This window comes from Festucalex cinctus, chromosome 10 (genome assembly GCF_051991245.1).
Source record: "Festucalex cinctus isolate MCC-2025b chromosome 10, RoL_Fcin_1.0, whole genome shotgun sequence".
Taxonomy (NCBI): Eukaryota; Metazoa; Chordata; class Actinopteri; order Syngnathiformes; family Syngnathidae; genus Festucalex; species Festucalex cinctus.
Genome location: NC_135420.1, coordinates 24,786,464 through 24,805,704, shown reverse-complemented (window position 1 = coordinate 24,805,704; position 19,241 = coordinate 24,786,464). Strand labels below are relative to the sequence as shown.

At 39.9% G+C, this 19,241-nt stretch overlaps 3 protein-coding genes and 1 long non-coding RNA gene across 6 annotated transcripts; 3 read left to right on the top strand and 1 right to left on the bottom strand.

Annotated features, from left to right (window-relative positions):
• The first annotated feature begins 771 nt into the window (after nucleotides 1–771).
• Nucleotides 772–7,862, top strand: plcxd1.1 (phosphatidylinositol-specific phospholipase C, X domain containing 1, tandem duplicate 1). Of its 2 annotated transcripts, XM_077535110.1 has the most exons (8): nucleotides 772–1,067; nucleotides 1,549–1,730; nucleotides 3,040–3,142; nucleotides 3,230–3,372; nucleotides 4,273–4,401; nucleotides 4,504–4,659; nucleotides 5,837–6,020; nucleotides 7,186–7,862. In XM_077535110.1, the coding sequence occupies exons 2-8, from the start codon at nucleotides 1,698–1,700 to the stop codon at nucleotides 7,428–7,430; spliced, it is 993 nt and encodes a 330-aa protein (XP_077391236.1). In that variant the 5' UTR covers nucleotides 772–1,067; nucleotides 1,549–1,697; the 3' UTR covers nucleotides 7,431–7,862. The 2 variants fall into 2 exon arrangements, with proteins under 2 accessions (XP_077391236.1, XP_077391237.1); XM_077535111.1 differs by lacking the exon at nucleotides 772–1,067 and having other exon boundaries at nucleotides 1,539–1,730.
• Nucleotides 7,863–8,056: 194 nt separating this feature from the next.
• On the top strand, nucleotides 8,057–13,020 carry plcxd1.2 (phospholipase C, X domain containing 1, tandem duplicate 2). Of its 2 annotated transcripts, none has more exons than XM_077535108.1 (7): nucleotides 8,057–8,191; nucleotides 9,309–9,498; nucleotides 9,920–10,056; nucleotides 10,134–10,262; nucleotides 10,340–10,495; nucleotides 10,602–10,785; nucleotides 12,142–13,020. In XM_077535108.1, the coding sequence occupies exons 1-7, from the start codon at nucleotides 8,171–8,173 to the stop codon at nucleotides 12,405–12,407; spliced, it is 1,083 nt and encodes a 360-aa protein (XP_077391234.1). In that variant the 5' UTR covers nucleotides 8,057–8,170; the 3' UTR covers nucleotides 12,408–13,020. The 2 variants fall into 2 exon arrangements, with proteins under 2 accessions (XP_077391234.1, XP_077391235.1); XM_077535109.1 differs by lacking the exon at nucleotides 8,057–8,191 and adding an exon at nucleotides 8,885–9,010.
• gtpbp6 (GTP binding protein 6 (putative)) lies at nucleotides 12,930–18,967 on the bottom strand. The gene is made up of 11 exons (XM_077535106.1): nucleotides 18,560–18,967; nucleotides 18,155–18,331; nucleotides 17,952–18,089; nucleotides 17,777–17,847; nucleotides 16,775–16,905; nucleotides 16,548–16,618; nucleotides 15,903–16,064; nucleotides 15,608–15,816; nucleotides 14,472–14,620; nucleotides 13,255–13,407; nucleotides 12,930–13,195 (listed from the first exon to the last, which is right to left on the bottom strand). Exons 1-11 carry the CDS (start codon nucleotides 18,762–18,764, stop codon nucleotides 13,075–13,077), a joined length of 1,587 nt encoding a protein of 528 aa, XP_077391232.1. The 5' UTR covers nucleotides 18,765–18,967; the 3' UTR covers nucleotides 12,930–13,074.
• On the top strand, nucleotides 15,432–17,195 carry LOC144027517 (uncharacterized). Its single transcript, XR_013285476.1, has 3 exons — nucleotides 15,432–15,855; nucleotides 15,922–16,102; nucleotides 16,763–17,195. It is a non-coding gene; the product is annotated as an uncharacterized LOC144027517 (long non-coding RNA).
• Nucleotides 18,968–19,241: the final 274 nt, after the last annotated feature.

The window sequence follows — 19,241 nt, the reverse complement described above, 5'->3', positions numbered from 1 at the left end:
TTCTAAAAAGAAACGGGTCATTTTGTCAGGAATGAATATTTAGAAGACAAGCTATAATGTTACAAGAAGAAAGTTGCATTAAAAAAAAAAAAGTTTAAATCCAATTCAGACATGCAATTCTGAAAATACGTTTTACTTCGAGGGAAAAAAAATAATTCAATAACGACACAGTATGTTTAATTGAGGAAAAAAAGAAGCTTAAAAGGTACATAAATAGATATATTGCTTACAAGAAAAAAATAAATTTTAATCAAGAGTTGTAATGTTACTAGAAATAAAATCATTTATTTTTAATGAGTAAGAATGTTAAAAGAATGAAGTCATGTTTTCAATTTTAAAAAAAATTTGTAAAAAAAAAAAAACTTTTTCAAGAAGAAGCCACACTATATGGGGTATTTTTAAGATTTTTTTTTCATTAAAAAAAAATGGAATACTACAAAAACTAAAGCTCTTTTTTATTTTATTGTATTTTTTTTAAGATTTTTTTTTTCCCCAATAAGTTACGACAACCCTTAAAAAAAACTAAAAAAAATAAAAAATAAAATAAGCCATATTTTGCCAGGGAAAAAAAATTATGAGCATTTAAGTCAGAAAAATAACGCGCGCTAACTTCTTTTTTTTTTTACATATAGACCTATATTTTAAGTTGTAATTTTATAATAAGATTCGGTGACGATAAAATAAACTACAAAACTGCTGACTTGTTGCCATGGGTTGCATGTTTGTTTGGAAACCTGTTTAGTAACTCCTGTGTGACAACAACCATACCTAAAAGGGCTGTCCTAAGAGTCACCTTTTGAGTCATCACCTCATCTCATCATGTGTAACCTGTTTTTTTGCTCGGCGTCATAATGGACGCTATCGGAGAGAGCGACAATGTCGTCCGTGGCTGCGACAAACATGAGTGGTAAAAACGAAATATGCTTGCAACTACAAACATGAGACACTATTTTGTAGACAATGTGAAAGAAAGGGGCCTCTGAGACTACCTCCAAAGTTGGAAAATTCCTGGGCGGACTTCACCCAGGTATGGATTTGCCATCCGGCATAGAGAGTAAATACCCACGGTGAGCTGATGCGGTGTTAATAATTCTTATTTTTCTCTAAGAGACTATCACATTAATCCATTTACAGCAGCAAACTGAACCAATCAATGGCAAATAAAATGGTGGGATCTAATACAGTACATACAAGAATATAATATTCAGTAGGATTATTTATTATACAAAACTAATGGAAGCATTTGCTTTTAACTGACCCAAAATTATAGTCACAAAAATTTCATGAATGTGGCTTGCGGTTGCACCAAAAATATATTTACAGAAGTGATAAATAAATTGATGAAGCCGTTTCAGGACCAAACCTGCAACTCGCATCAATATTTTATTAAAAAAAATTTGCTCTGAATATTTAGTCGAATCAATTGAATGAGTATTTGCAATGAAATAACGGTTAATGGTTGTGTCAAAAGGCAACACGTCAAAAAGCACTCTTAATCACTTAACAGATTTGAAGTCACTCTTTGCCTATATATTATGTTGTGTACAGGCTCATCATAAAGGCCCCTTTAGCACCATTGTGGATCAACTATCAGTAGTTGTTGTGGATTCCGACAAAGTCAAAAGCGGACCACAGAAGTGCAAGTGTCGTGTGAGTGATTGGAGACGCCGAAACCGGCTGCAAACAACCAAACAGTCATGGGAGCCAATATATGCGGAACGCGAGAGGAGGTAATTGTCCCCATGTGTTTGACTGCTTCCAGTTTACATTATTTGAGCGGGTTACTATGTCGAAAGTGCGTGTAAAAATGCAGAGACAAGATTTAACGATTTAAAGGAGGGGGGTTCAGTGGACAGTACCATGGATGGATGGATTACAACATCAAAGTCAACGGTCGTATATAGCGACACCCGACCGTGTAAAAAGCCCTCAACACCTCACAAATTTAAATACATCACTTTTAAAGTCACGCTTATTATTTAAGTGATTGTTTTCTGAAAGTAAAATATTTACTCGACTGAGCTGTTGCTCAAACGCACTTCCTGACCATGTAAAAGCAATTACACCTTGAATAACAGGTGTATATAGACATTTTACAACATCCGCGTATAGTCGCTTTATTAATATGAATAAACATGAACAGTACTTTTAACTTTACTGACCTGCGACAGTGCGACGTCACCTCAGTTATCAAGCTAGTAGCGTAAGCGCAGTTAAGTGCGTAAAGGACGTGTGTACATTTACGCACAGCGTTGACCATGTTACGCAAAAAAAAAAAAAGTTGTGCTGGAATTAACTGAACGTAATAATACATTTCGTAATATTTATGATATAAGGGTTATCTTCAGCAACATTCTGTGGATTTTTTTTCTGAAACTTTGTAGCGTTGACAATTCCGAACATCCGGGCATTTGGGCAATGGAACTGGCTTCTTTTACACAGTGTAAAGAAACGGCGTATTGCTGTTTTCAATACTGTGGATGTAAACAAGATGGAAACTTCGAATTGATTATTGTTACTATGTTGTGAATGTTAAAAGGAAAGTTTCAATAAAACTAAAAAATCACAACGATCCAAAGTCCAAAAGAGAGGCTCATTTCACCCGCCATGTTTGACTTGTGATGTATCCTCGGTATTGTGAATAAATAATAAAGCATGCAATTGTACAAGGTTATATTGGTCAAACTTGGAAATACTTCAAAAACCTGCATGTTTGAAAAAAAGTAAAGTGTTGAAATCAGCATCAAAGTTGGGAGTAAAATTTCCTAACGTGGGCCGATATTGGATTCTGATGTTATGAAAACCATGAGCACTCTCCAATGAATATATTTTTTGTTTTTAAACAAAAATATAGAATATTTGATACATTAAGAAACGTGTACCCTGAGTTTGGGGGGCCGCTGAGGCCCACCTACATCCCCCCTTGATGACATGTTGTCAACAAAGTTCACAATGACATAAATGAAATAAAATTCTTCGTTATTCGTTATTCGATTAATCGTTCCCCTGCCATGACAAACCCGCGGATGTTTTTGCAAGGAGACGATAACGAGGAATATGGACAACGTACGCATGCAAGCGTGGATGTCTTTAGTTCCGCCAGCGCTGTGGGACATCCCGCTCTACCGCCTGGCCATTCCGGGTAAGGGGCACGCTCACACTTGTGTTTGTCAGCTTTCACGGGGCAGTATACGACCTTTCTCTATTTTTCTCTTCCTTGTCCGCGCAGGCAGCCACAACGCGATCACGTACTGTCTGGATAAAAAGAAAAAATCCCCCGTTGACAGCACACAGCCTGAAATGTTGCAGATGGCGGACAAATACATGAGTGGTGTCATTCGACCTTTTATATACAATTGGGCCAAAACACAGGTAGGATCATTAGCATGACATTGTACAACTCAACTAGGATGAAAAACACACTTCAGTGGCCCTTATATAATGTATATGACTCCACAAGGGGGCGCAAATTGTACCTTTTTTTTTTTTTTTAACAAATTTAACTAGATTAACTCATTCAATCCCCCAAACATGTAAAGACGTTTTTCAACACTTTGTCCTTCCCTCCCAAAAACAGCCAGCAGGTGTCAGCAGTGTATAAGCGATCAGCGAGGGCTATGTTGCAACAAGCTCTTTTTGTCAGTGTTTTTACCAGGAATGTGAATATCTCAAGTCAGGACGAAACTAAGCTATATTCTAATGCTAATTTCTGCAAAACGGAAACAGATACAAATACACTTTTTTTTCCCTGATGAAAGCAGACTCTAATCTTTATTTTGGTGTGTTCTATGTTTCTATAGCAATAGAACACAATATTCTGTGGGCCTTGCAAAATCAGTCAAAATCATACAAAACAGCAGGAAGCAAAGAGAGTTGCTTCAGTGAAAATTGCTGGGAATTAATGAGTTAATATAATTTTTTAGTCATATATCGAGTAATGTTTTAAAGAAAAAAAGTTATAATTTTAAGTAATTGTTTGTTTTTTTAGAAAAAGTTGATTTTAGGAAAAAATACATGTATCATGATTTGGGTTTAAGGTTGGTGGTTGTGTTTTTGTGTTCTTGTTTACATTTAGTTCCATTGTAACTTGTTGTAATCTGTAATATGTTTAATGAACTAAAAAAAATGTTCTACCTAACATTTATTGTAATTCCATTGCCAGCTACTACACAGTGTAAATTTTAAAGAATGAAAACATGGAAGTGCTAATGTCACATCCACGTCAATCCTGCTTTTTACGCCTACAGAAAGCATGTCGCCTATGTGTCGCAGGAGGAGTCGGTGACTGCACAGCTGGACTGCGGCATACGCTACTTGGACATGCGAATCGGGGCCAAACCCAACGATCCCTCCTACAGCCTCTACTTCTACCACGGCTTCTTCACCACGGAAACCGTCGAGGTTCGGCACTGCCCGGCAGACACGTCGCAACGACATCCGACCGCTTTCATTCCGAGCGCCTTCATAAACCTTTGAAAGTGTATCTGTGTTCTCCCCAAACAGAAGATTATGCTCGAGATCCGCGAGTGGATGGACGCTCATCCTAAAGAGGTGGTCATCTTGTCGCTCAGCCACTTCCTGGGATTGAGCAACCAGCACCACATCCGGCTGCTCGACACCATACGACAAGTCTTCAGATCCATACTGTGTCCCAGGATGGTACTTTTTTTCATATCTTTTCATGCTATTCGGTTGGCCTTTAGAGGTGCAATGGACAATTTTTGGTTCAACAACTAAATCTTGTAAATATAATAACCACAAAATCCCTAAATTTGCTGGTATCCACTGCGATTGGCTGGCAACCAGTCCAGGGTGTCCCCCGCCTACTGCCCAGAGCCAGCTGAGATAGGCGCCAGCACCCCCCGCGACCCTTGTGAGGAATAAGCGGTCAAGAAAATGGATGGATGGATGCTGGTATCCATTATTTAATATCAGAGTGATTATCTTGTTCTTGGACTGTATGCTCTGCAAGCGTTTTTTTTTTGCTATGGTAAATTCTGTATTGCACAAAATTCTGTATGGTCAAATTTTTAAAATGTGCTAGAAAAAAAAAGGCATTTTTAAGATCAGTATAAATATGATGAGGGACGTATACACACACCTCTGATTAAAATTTGCTGTTTAGTAAGGTTTTTTTCCTCCCCCCAAAAAATGTCATTTGCTTTTACTTGAGAAAACATTTTATTTAATTTTCTGACGGATGTTACAAACCAAACCAACAACTTTTTGTGTTTGTGCATTTTCTGCTCTTTGTATTTAAAATAAAGAGCTGGAAATGAAAACTGAACCATCATATTTAAAAAAAAAAAAAAAAAAAGAAAAAAAAATCATATTCATTGATTAATTGTGAAAGATTGATTATTCACAAATAACTTGGGAGTTGGACTACAGTTTATGGAGGATTTATTTTTATTTTTTTTCAAAAAAAAATCATTAGTCATTTAAAGTTAATTTTCCAACAATAAAGTTGCATTTTTCAAGAGAAAAAAATCATAGTTTAAAACCTGTAATGATTAAAAAAAACAAAAAACATAGTTGACGTCATTTAACGTTTATGGCGGCATACATTGTGATTTTACTAAACGTTATTAAACGTTTTTGGCGGTCAAAGAGTTAATTACAAGAAAAATGAGGAAAAATAAAAATCCTAATGTTTCAATAAAAGCCTATTTATTTTTTGCAAGAAAGACAGTATCATTTCAAGAATGAAGGCTGCATTGCTATTAGAAAACACTAAGATTTTTTCTAGAAAAGTAAAGTTTTTGACCATTTTTTTCCCAGGTCTGGTGTTATCAGCTACCGTCTTCTTACTGGATAATTTCCATTTGTGTTTTAGGGAGCGCCAACGCTTCGGAAGCTGTGGTCCTCGGGCCACCAGGCGATCGTAACGTACGAGGACGTCGGTATCGTTAGCAGGAACAAAGACATTTGGCCCCACATTACTTACTGGTGGGCCAATACGTTTGAGCCAAAGGACCTGATTGAGGACTTTGAGTCCAGGAAGAAGCAAGGCAGACCGGGTAAACGCCACAAAACGAACACTGATCTTTAGTCAGAGGGGGCAAATACAGGTCCACAATTTGTCCCCGAGAGCTTGTTTACCTGGTTGTGTATAAAAATGTTTTTTTTCTTTCTGGACCTGGATTTGACAAAATCTTTGTTTGTGTGTGTGGGGGCAGCAGAGGTGTCAAATCCAGGACCAGGACTTTGGCCAGTGTCTAAAGCCAAACTGTGACAGGGTTTAGCGGCTAAACGTTAGCCAGTAGCTAAAGCCAAACTATGGCAGGGTTAGCTAGTGGCTAAAGGGTTTAACGGCTAAACCTTAGCCAGTGGCTAAAGCCAAACTGTAGCAGGGTTAGTTAGTTGCTAAAGGGTTTAGCGACTAAACTTTAGATAGTGGCTAAAGCCAAACTGTGGCAGGGTTTAGCTAGTGGCTAAAGGGATTAGCGGCTAAACTTTAGGTAGTGGCTAAAGCCAATCTGTGGCAGGGTTAGCTAGTGGCTAAAGCCAAACTGTGGCAGGGTTTAGCTAGTGGCTAAAGGGATTAGCGGCTAAACTTTAGGTAGTGGCTAAAGCCAATCTGTGGCAGGGTTAGCTAGTGGCTAAAGCCAAACTGTGGCAGGGTTTAGCTAGTGGCTAAAGGGATTAGCGGCTAAACTTTAGTCAAACTGTGGCAGGGTTTAGCTAGTTGCTAAAGGGTTTAGTGGCTAAACTTTAGCCAGTGGCTAAAGCCAAACTGTGGCAGGGTTTAGCTAGTGGCTAAAGGGATTAGCGGCTAAACTTTTGTCAAACTGTGGCAGGGTTTAGCTAGTTGCTAAAGGGTTTAGTGGCTAAACTTTAGCCAGTGGCTAAAGCCAAACTGTGGCAGGGTTGAACTAGTGGCTAAAGGGTTTAGCGACTAAACTTTAGCCAGTGGCAAAAGCTAAACTGAGGCAGGGTTTTTACTTTCTGGACCTGGATTTACAATTTCTGCTCAAGGCAGAAGGTCTACAAAGTAACAACCCTGCCACAGTTCATTTACGTACTGGGTTGCGAGTAGAAGTGCCTGTGACTAAAGCCAAACTGTGATTAGTGTTTTTACTTTCTGGACCTGTATTTTCAATCTTTGACTTAACTTGATTATATTGATTATTCAGCCAGCCCCAAATTCTAAAAAAAGGCATACATTTTCAAATGTTGTTTCAGGTGGATTTTTTGTCGCAGGGATAAACTTGACAGCGACCCCAAAGTACATCGGCAAAAATGTGCACAGGTCTCTGAAAGACGTGGTGAAGTCCACCAACCCCGAGTTGCATGGGTGGGTCAAGCTCCAAGTGCCCGGCGGCAACTCACGTTCCATCAACATCGTGGCTGCAGACTTTGTCACCGAGAGCGAATTTGCGAAAATTGTGGTGTCGCTTAATGTTAAACTAAAGCCTCGTAGGGATTAACAACAAAACTACTGGCTTATTTGTGACCCTTGCCGTCCTCAGAGAAAACGACAAGCAATAAATTAAACATTAGCAGCTTTATTTTACAAAAAAAAATCCAATGTCAATTTACAGTCTATGACTATTAAAGTAGGTTAGTTTAGTTTTTGTTTCCAGTTTGCTAGTTGAGATTCTCATTGTGTTGTTTTCCAGGTTTGGTGTGATTTTTGTTTTGTTTTTTTGTTTGTTTTGTTTTTGTTTTTGTTACCCTTACCAGAGTGATGAGATTCCCAGAGGACGATCCCTGTTGAACACTGATGAAATTGTTCTTGCAACCAACAAACTGGCTTCCGAACTGAGCTTGAATGATGCAATTAGGTAATGTCACATTAGTACAATGGAACCTTCAATGTTTTTGTTAAAAAAATAAATAAATAAAATAATGCAATTGAAGATTCAAGACTTACCTGCTTCTTTTTGGACATCTGCGTTGGTTCAGCTTAAGATTCAGGACTTGTGTCGAGAACGAGTATCTTCTGATAACCTCTCAGGCCAATTCTATGACATCATCTTAAGAGTATATATGTCATTTAAAAGCTGTGTGACATAAGGGTATGTGTCATTTACAACAATCTTGCCAATTTGCAAATGCCAAACCGCAAATATGTGGGGTTCGCTGTACTGTAGTCAAATTTGAATTCCCACTCAAAAGGGTTCAATGACACGGAGGAATAATTTCTCGTACTTGGTTGACATGCCATATGTTGCATCATGTCACAAAAGTGAGTACACCGTCATACTTTTGGAAATATTTAGTTCTATTTTCTCATGGGACAACACTGGAAAAAAAAGACAAATTGCATAATGGAGTCTGTACAGTTTGTATAACTAACATTTTAACACACAGCCCCTCAAAATAAAAGTAACAAAAGTGAGTACGCACGTGAAAATGTCCAGAATTAATCATTAATATTATTAGTCATTTTCCCTCCCATGTCATTTGACTCCATTACCCCCTATATTTGTTTCATTGATGTTAGTAAGGCACGATTTTTAATGCATGGGAAATGTGATAGTCATGGACTACCCTAATGCCATAATTTGCTTTTGTTAGTTGATATTAGTCATTGGTGCACTACTTTACTTTTTAAATACAGTAGTACTACTACCTTAATGTGAAACAGAATGACGTGAGGAAGCACGGTAAACAATGCTAATTACATACACACTGAATAACAAGTAAAAACAGTAGCGTGCGGGCATTTTTCAACAAATTACAGTGCTATTTGATATTTTTAAGTCCCTGTAAAATGTAAATGTTTTCTAAATTGACAAAAAAAAGAAAAAAAAAATAATATCAAAGCTCCTGTCCACACACTGGCTGTCAAGTCACTCTAAAGTGGCTAGACAAAAGGAAAGAAATATGTCATTGGGGGGAAGGAGAGGCTTTCTAGATAGCCACGTCATAAGTGCTGATGTAAAAATATAAAAGGCTTTGTTGAACGAGCTGGGGCGAGCAATGCCGTACTCCAAAGTGCATCACTTGGCTCAATTTAGTTTCCCCGTTTATGTTACGAAGCACCGTCGCAAGCTCACCATGAGTGAGTCATCTTATTCCTTGTTGTTCATCTCTGTTGTATTATGTGCGCAAGCGCAGCCTTACCAGGTAGTAATACTGACAGTAGCATAGATATCCTTATCAGACGCAGGAGCTTAATTTGTGAGACTAACCCGGAGCTAAGGGCTTGATATTTAGTGGGGATGACGATGTCGCTGTAACCAGACCAGTTTTCTCCCATCAACGACAAGCCGCCTTATGTTTTTTTTTTTTTTCCCCTCGGGAAGTCCCAAACCTGTACAACAACTTCCTGTTTACCCTTTAACCTCGATCTCTTAAAGACGCAGGATGAAATGCTCGAAGGCGAGCGATTGCTCGAGCTTGGAATGAGCTCGAAGCCGTCCACGCCGACGCGTTCCGTGTTCAGCCGCTTTGAGGAGACCCCCGACATGGAGCACTGGTGCGAGGACTGGATGTCGAATTTGCCGGAGGAGCTGTTGGACATGCCGCTGACACACTTGGCCATACCCGGTACGGTCCCTTTAATTCCAAATCTCCCTGTTTTATCAATGACAACAAATAGGACAGCCAGTCATCTGTTATCCTGAAATAAGATCAGTATAAAAAAAAAAAAAAAGTATTTATCAAGTGATATAACAATGTGAATAACCCTGTGTGAGCATTCTGTAATATTTTGACTCGTAGTAAAAGAAGATACCCAAAATTGTGTTGTACAAACTACAATTACAACAATTATACACACAATTATAATACATAATTATAGAGCTAATTATGTGATTTAATAGTGCCCATTTGGTTTTCAAGTCTTTTTTTACGATTTTGTCAAGGGTGTAAGAGTCACGCTGAGTGTGATCTGTAAAAATTCCTTTTATAGTGTATCTACAGTAAACCAGTTTTAGCTGTTCAGTGTGTGTTTGCGTGCGTCTTCCAGGAAGTCACGACACCATGAGCTACTGCCTGGACGTCTCCTCGCCCCTGGTGAGGTCCGAGTCGGACCTGTTCAGGGTCCTTGATGGACTTTGCTGCTGCCTGACCAGGCCCACCATCTTCAAATGGGCCACCACGCAGGTAACCGACTTTTGGGGATCATAAACGCAAGATTCTCATTGTATCAGGTCATCATTTTTTAATTGTACTGCGATCAGGACCGCTGCATCGAAGACCAGCTGTCGATGGGCATTCGATACTTCGACCTGCGCGTGGCGCACAAACCCTGCGACCAGACGTCCGACTTGTACTTCACGCACATCTTATACACGCACGTCACCGTCTTGGTGAGTTGACGTTGCACAAAGTTCAGCTGCGCGGCGACCAATGAGATGACATGCGGCCGTTGCTGTCAACCAATCAGGACACTCTGTGGTCGGTGGCCTCCTGGCTGGAGAGTCACCCCAAGGAGGTCGTCATCTTGGCCTGCAGGCACTTCGAGGGCCTCAGTGACGCGCTGCATCACTTCTTCATATGCAACCTCAAGAAGATCTTTGGCGCCAAGCTCTGTCTGCGCCAGGTGAGACATTTCCAGCCATTTGCTTTTCAAAGTCGGGTTTCAAATTACTATTAGGGCTTCAAAGTAGGGTTTCACGTGATGTGGTATGCTTTGGATGACGTCCCAGGAAGCGGACTGGTCGCTGCGACGTCTGTGGGCGTCGGGTCGTCAGGTTCTGCTCTCCTACGACGCCGACGTGGCTTCCCGACACGCCGAGCTGCTCCCCAGCATCCCCTACTGGTGGGCCAATCAGCGCACGGCCTGCGCCGCCATCAACTTCCTGGAGTGGAACAAGCAGCTCGGACGGCCACGTGAGTCCACGATTGCTGATCTTGGGAACTCTCTTCACCTTTTGTTTTTGTTTGTACGTGAAAGTTTAACAACCCGGGCTGTTTTTACTGGATTTTGACTGATTTTACAAGGCCCACAGAATATTGTGTTTTATTGCTGTAAAAACATTGAACCTATCAAAGATTAATGATTTAGGAAATAATATATCTAGTTATATTTTTCTATTTTGCAGTAATTAGCATTAGAATACAGTTAATTTTTCTCAATATTCATTCACATTTACAAAAAGCTTATTGTAACATGGTCCTGGCTGATCTCTTATAATCTGCTGCCACCTGCTGGCCGTTTTTGTTGTAATAACTACCATTGCTTTAAGCCACCTCTTCATATCAGAAGCTGCATAAAAGCTTTCTGTATGCTCTTGCATAAAACACAAAAAAACGTATAAATACGTTGATGGGAGTGAAGGACAAAGTGTTAAAAAACGTATTTACACGTTTTTGGGTTTGAATGAGTTAACATTTTCAGACATGTTGATGACCTTGAGATCTCCCTTTTTTTTCAGAATTTTAAAACATGGATGGATGGATAGATAGATAGATAGATTTTGGAAATCTAAAAAGTTATTCAAAGAACAAAGTTCAGAGTTGGAATTGAATTAAATATAAAATGAAAAATTTGACGCCAATATTTTATGCCTTTTTTACTGAAAATGAATATCGGCTCTAAATATCAGTTATCGGCTTCCTCTTACTACTGATAATCGGTCGGTATCGGCCCTGGGAAAAAAAAATCAAGTTTTCTACCAATTATCCCGCAAATAGAGTAATTGGATAAAAAAAAAAAAAAAATCATTATTAACTCTTTGAATGCCATCAACGGCAGTTGTCGTCAACGGGAATCCAAACTTTTTTTCTTTTCTTTTTTTCCGGAATGAGCAGAGAAATGTTTTTTGGCTAACTCTGATCTTGAGAGGGGAAAAAAAAAAAAACTAACTTGGCCAGTCGATTGCAGCATTGTGTCTGTTTTGGTTGAGGTCCATCACCGAGTACCAAAAAAATGTGGACACTTGTGAACAAGGCTGACCTCAGGAAATGGACTCTTAGATTTTGTCGCATAAAATGTAATACAAAAAGTGTCAAGCGGGTCGCCATCCAATTCTACTCTAGTATCTGTGACTTTAAGTGTGTATGGTTTTAAAAGGTGGGGCTTAGCATGATTTCGACTGAGTGGTGCGTGCAACTGCAATAATATTAATAGTCTGTGTGGAACTATAGTTTACTACCGTTATTAATGGTGTCATCATTTTGGGTTTATCGCTATTCGCTAACATATGACAATAAATGCCGTATGATAAATGCCGTTTGTCCATGCAGAGGGTTTCTTCGTGACGGGCCTGAACCTGACGGCGTACAGGAAGTACATCATCAGCAACCCCAAGGCGTCCCTGCGCACGCTGACCTGGGACCAGTGGCAGAGCCTGAGCGAGTGGGTGAAGCAGCAGACCCCCGGCTCGGACCCTCACAGCCTCAACATCATCGCGGGGGACTTCGTGGGCCCGCTGCCCCTCTGCCCCCTCGTGGTGGGACTCAACCGGAAATTGCTGACGGACAAAAAGGGCCGCGCGGAAAACGGATGCTAGCGCGGTTGCCCGTGGGACACTGACAGCGGCCAACCAAGTCTGTCCGTTGAACAATATTTTTATTATTGCGCACTGGATCATACTCAGAGCTGGTGGTCACAATATTAGGAAAAACTCAGCAAGATTTCTGTCCATCCATTTTTTTTTTTTATCAAGTCACACAACAATATGATCCATTAAATTCTTTTTTTTATTATTATTTTTTTTTTAGAGCCAATCATGTAGAATGTTTTTTATTACACATTTTAGTTGTTCAATGTAAAATATAATTATGAAAATAAAAGAAATAACTGTGAAAAAATAATTGCTATTACTATATATATATATATATATATATATATATTAGGGGCGTCAGGCGATTAAAATTTTTACTTCTCATACTTTTTTTGTCCAGTTTTACAAACAAATGATGCTATTTACAGTCGTGGCGGGGACTAAGGATGGGGCGTGAAATATTTTTTTCCTCGGGGGGCGGTGCAACAAAAATAATTGATAAGCACTACTCTAGAATGAACTCATACCTTTGATGCATCATATATTTATTGCACATTTTACTTGATTGTAAAAATGAGAGAATCTCAACACTGAAATAAAGTAACCATGTTGTTTACAACATTTGATTTTTGTACATACAATCAGCCAAAGCTACAATTCACATGGCTAGCCGTTAGCCAAACAACTTCCTGTAGCGACCGTAGGCGGCGGCGCCGATGACCACCTGGACGACGGCCGAGCCCTCGTCGCCGTCCACGCTGACGTCCTGCACGGCGGCCTCCCTGTACAGCCAGCTGACCACCGGAACATTTTTAGTCACGTGACGTCGGCGGGCCGAGTACGAACACCTCACCTGAGCTGCGGCGTGCCGAGGTCCACCTTCAGTTTGACGACGCGTTTGCCCGTCGCGGCCAGCACGCGCTGCTCCACCGCCGCCCTCAGCGCCTCCAGGCCGCGCCCGTCCAGGGCGGAGACGGCCACGGCGTCGGTTTCCGGCGATTCGTAGCTGGAAAACATGACGGGATGTTTGAGCGTAGCAACATTCCCCGGGGGCCCCAAGCAAGAAAGGGATTGGGTGGCCCCGGCGACCATTCATAGTATACAATGTACATCGTTTTAAAATTGCACATCTGCATCTTCAATAAACAATCAGTCATTCAAGTGACTCTTTTTGTTTTAGTTTACCTTTGGCAAGAATCCTTCTAAGTGAGTCAGAAAACAGGAAAATAAAATGACTAATCGCATGGTAGTAAAAAGCATTGCTATACATGGTCGTTTAAAAAAACAAAAAAAACAAAAAAAACGCAAATAAAAGCTTTACTATAAATCGCCGTTTTAATTTACATTGTTTAGTATGCATGGTCATTTACAAATAAATAAATCAGCCTTACTATATACATGGTCTTTTTTTTTTAAGATGCCTTACTATACATGGTTATTTTTTTTAATGCCATATTATATATATGGTCTTTTTTTTTTAAGCCTTACTAAACACAGCCGTTTAAAAAAACATCTTACTATATACAAGGTGCAAAAAAAAAGAAAAGAAAAAAAAGTCTTACTATACATGGTTGTTTTAAAAAAAAACGCCTTTTTTTTTTTAAGACGCCTTATATGGTCATCTTTTTAAAAACGCTTTAGTATACATGGTCGTTTTTTTTGTTTTTTTTAAATGCCTTATATACATGGCCTTTTTTTTTGAAAGCCTTACTGAACACGTCATTAAAAAAAACAAAAAAAACATCTTACTATACATATGGCCGTTTAAAAAAAACAAAAAAACAAAACACCTTAACAATACATGGCTGTTTTAAAAAAACGCCGTTTTTTTTTTTTTTTTTTTTTTTTTTTTTTAAGAAACATGGTCATCTACATATGGATATGTATATATATTTTGTTGGTTTTATTTATATTTATTTTTTGTATCTAATTTTTGAATATATTATTATATCCGTTTTTATTTTCACTTTTATTCATTCATTTATTTTTAATTTTGGCAGTTTTGGTCCTCTGTCGTCGCCAGGCATTGACAAAAGAAAAAAAAAAAAAGCCAAAGCAAAAGTGACTGACTTGTCGACGAGGTCGATCTTGTTGTGGACTTCAATCATGGAGCTCATGAGTGCGTCGGGCACTTGAAGGTTCCTCAAGACGTTCAACACGTTGGCCTTCTGGTTGATGTTTTCCGGATGGCTCACGTCGCGCACGTGAAGCAACACGTCCTGACAAAACCGCAACTTCTTTACACGTATATATATATGATATACTCCTTAAAATTGTGGAAATTCTATTTTTTTAATTCCTCAATTTTCTTAAAGGGATACATCACTTATTTAGCCCATTAAATCAATAAAAAGTTAATATTTTGTCTATAATTAACTTGATACTTTCATTATTTTTCACGTACAAATAGTACCTTTAAAAACACATTTTGCAACTTGCTGTCGACTGAGAATGACATCACAAGGGCTCAGGTAACCAATCACAGCTCAGCTGTTTTCTAAGTTTGGTCATGTGACATTCACAAGCTGAGCTGTGATTGGTTACTTGAGTCCTTGTGATGTCATTTTCAGTTGACAGCACCTGTTTTCTACGTTTGGTCATGTGACATTCACAAGCTGAGCTGTGATTGGTTGGTTTGAGTCCTTGTGATGTCATTTTCAGTCGACAACACCTGTTCTCTAGGCTTGGTCATGTGACATTCACAAGCTGAGCTGTGATTGGTTACCTGAGCCCTTATGATGTCATTATCAGTCGACAGCACCTGTTTTCTACGTTTGGTCATGTGACATTCACAAGCTAAGCTGTGATTGGTTGGTTTGAGTCCTTGTGATGTCATTTTCAGTCGACAACACCTGTTTTCTAGGCTTGGTCATGTGACATTCACAAGCTGAGCTGTGATTGGTTGGTTTGAGTCCTTGTGATGTCATTTTCAGTCGACAACACCTGTTCTCTAGGCTTGGTCATGTGACATTCACAAGCTGAGCTATGATTGGTTACCTGAGCCCTTATGATGTCATTTTCAGTCGACAGCAAGTTGCAAAATGTGTTTTTAAAGGTACTAATTCTACATGAAAAATAATGAAAATATCATATTTATTACAGGCAAAATATTAATGTTTGACCGCCAAAAATGGCTAAATAAATAAAGAATTTCTTTAACATTTGAACATGTCCAAAATCGCTACATTTTCTCGCCAATTGCGTACCGAGTGCTTGATGTCGTCCAGCGTGGCGGCGAACGAGTCGATGAGCTGGTGCGGCAGCTGCGACAGGAAGCCGATGGTGTCCACGTAGAGGACGGCCACGCGGCCGGGCAGCTGGCCCGCGTGCACCGTCACGTCCAGCGTGGCGAAAAGGCGATCCTGCGGGTGTAGCCCCGCGTCGCCCGTTAGCGCTTTGATCAGCGTCGTCTTGCCTGGCGGATTTGCAAAAATGCCGGCAGGGGTTTTCAAAGGTGGGTTTCAAATTCAGTCGAGGGTTTCACTTTGGTCCTCGCCTCACCGCAGTTTGTGTATCCCAGCACGGAGACGAGCGGGAAGTCCTTGTCCTTGCTCCGGCGGGTTCGAAGCATTCGCCGCTTCCTGCTCAGCTTTCCCAGCGCCGCGCGGATCTTCAACTCGCGGTCCCTCAGCAGCCTCTGCCGGACCTCCAGCTGCGTCTCGCCTGCCGTGCGATGGACCACCGAGATCAACGAGGGGCAGGTGGGAGTTTTCATTTTTCATACACTGGATGATTAATATACTTATGTTAAGTCATGCGACTCTGGCCCAACATTCCAATGTTAATTTTGACAATCATTTGTTATTTAGTTTTAGTGATATAATTTTGACTTAACATAAGCTGGCCCAGCCCGATTCCTAACCACCCTTGGCTATTGATATTGTAAATAGATTAATTGGCTGAGGAAAATAATTGAATCGCACCACATCGGCCCCAAACGACACCAGCCCACCGGGCATCTGCCCTCTACGCCAGATGGGCCAGTCCAGCCCTGCTTCTATTTGAGTTTTCGTTTAATTTTTTTGTCTGAGAAAAAAAAACATTTTCGTGATGATAATTATGACGAAAATTTTTCGCCGACGAAATTATCACTGCAACATTTAAGCTAGGTTGGTCTCTATCAGGGTACTTTGTGATGCCGGTTACCCGAGCCGCCGATGTATCGGGTGCCTCCGCCCTGCTGGTCCAAGTTGAGGAATTCATTTTTCAGACGCGACCTGCCAGGAAAAAGTTCAACTTTAACACCATTTGAACAACATTATTATTCTATATATTGCATTTCTTGTCATTATAATAATCATAGCGTTGATCACTTCTTTCATTTGATGGGTTGTTTTTTTGTTTGTTTGTTTTTTCCCCAGGTGTGGTGGTACCTTAGTAGAGGGATTTCGGCCAGCGAGATCTGCAACTTGGCCTCTTTGGTTTTGGCGTTGCAACGGAAGATGTGCAGCACCAGCGAGTAACGGTCCAACACCTTTACTCCCCACGCCTCCTCTAGCTCCCTCTGCAGGACAACAAACGCATTTGGCGCACTCGTCCTCAAGCAAGTTGTACTGATGAAATGAGTTTTTTGGATTTATTTATTTATTTATTTATTTTTATTTTTTTCCCATGGGGTGGCGCAGGCACAGTAATAAAGTACAAAGATTTTTGTATTTTTGAAGAGTAAAATGTATCATTTTATTTTGGTTTAAAAAATATTGCTTTGTGTTTTATTCGAAACAATTACACTAAACATTTAGTTAATAAAAATACATTTAGTAAATGTCCATTTTATTACAATAATAAGCCAATTATTCAATACAATAAATGTTGATTTTACCATTTTTACTTTATTTACAATAATTAAACTAACAAACTATTTTATAAAATTGAAATTATTAAATGTTATATAACAATATTTTGTACAATGTTTATTACTTAGAATAATAATTTAACTACTTGATCTCATTTGATAAAATGAAAATGAAAATTTGTATATGCACAAATTAGGGTCTGACCAATATTATTATTTTTTTTAAATCTAATAAAATTTTGATAACTGATTAATTACAAAAATATGTAACGAATAACATAACTTAATGTTTGCTCCCAAACACAAGAATAAAGGCATGAACTATAAACACATTTGACTGCTAAAAATAATTTGTCTTTTAGTATTTAACTCATTCACTACCAGCCTATATAAAATGGAACTTTGACGTCTATAACCGTCAATGGCAGTGAATGTGTTAACTTTACAACAAAATGTTTTGTTTTACTTTATGATATGTAAATACAATTCAGCTGAGTAATAGAGTAAAAATCTCTCCCCAATAAGGACCCCACCAAAAAGTCTGACGTAAATAGAGATATCCCGCAAACGATGACATCACCTCTGATGCTGGCGACAGTCGCTCTACGTTGACAAAAACGGCGGTGATGCCCGCCGTCCGTCTGATCCTCTCTGCATGGGGAAAAAGAAAACGTTGTCACAAATGGCGACCACCTAAATTTTTGGCTAACTTCCTGGAAATGTTCCCCCTAAATACAGTAATTAAGCTAAAGTACCCGTGAGCATCTGAAAGTTTCCTTTGCCGAAGATCTTCTTTTTCTCGGGGGTCTTGGTGGACAAGATGAGTCTGTCCACAACCGTCCACTCGTCCAGCGTGTTGACCAGCGCCACCGCCTCAGCCATCATCAGCTCGGCTGCGAAGGGAAGTTGCGTGACTGCCGCGGATAAAACTGATTACATGACTGACTGTCCGAGTTACCTGTGGTCAGGCGTTGCTTCCTGATTCCCCACTTGACATCAGGGTGGACCACAAAGACCCGGTGGGGGCCCCCTGCAAGGGTCGTGGTGGGCTGCAGCTCCTGGAACAGGTCATCCACCTCCTGCTCCTCCATCAAGTCTTCATCCTCGTCACTGTCGTCTTCCAGTTGCGTCAAACCTGCCATGTACAAAAAGCTTATGCTATATAATTAAGATATGGGCGGAGGGTGAATCCTTTTTACTTATGTAACAACTTAAATACATTTCAAAAGGCGTACTTTTTTTTATGCAAAGAAGGTGAATCACTATTTCTACTTTTATTAGTACTTTTACATACGTAACTGCACTTCTATTTAAGTACAATCTGTATTTCTACTTAAGTACAGCGAGTGAGTACTTTTTCCACCTTTGTCTTCGGTGAAGTCGTCCGACCGCCTCAAGGTGCACCGAGAGAGGGCAAACGCTCTGCTGCACCGCGGCACAGGGGCTTCTCCGTGCGGTGGAAGGCAGCTCGTCCATGCAGGTGGCACTGATGCGACTGGCCGGCTGGTGCGTGTGCAGGCTCGGTGCAGGAGAGACGACCACGCATGGATTCTCCTCACGATCGCCATGTTATTCAAGGACTGTCAATCAAGTCACGTGAACTAATATCGTAATATACAGTTTCCTAATACTACATATAGGCTCTCGACAGACTACTACATAACACAAAACTGTACTTCATATCGGCGTTACTGTAGTAATGTGCTGTATTTAAAGTTCTGCTCCAGCTGAGCCATTGCATTGACTTTCTGGCTTTAAGTTGTTGTACCCTAAACATTGGCTTGCAGGCAACAGTTCCCATTGAGTAAATGCTACGATATGTCCATAGTCACGAATTAATGATTAAATAGTAGATTTAAGATAAAGTAATTTAGTTTTAAATTCCTTCTGGCCTCGAAATTTATCTATTTTTCCACGAAATTCTGTGGAATTTTATTCATGTGTGTGTGGCATTAGTGCCTGAAAAATCAAATGGTGGGAAAAATAATTCTCAATTCACCCTTGCCGTATTGATTTCATTACGTCACTTCCTTCATTGGTTCGTT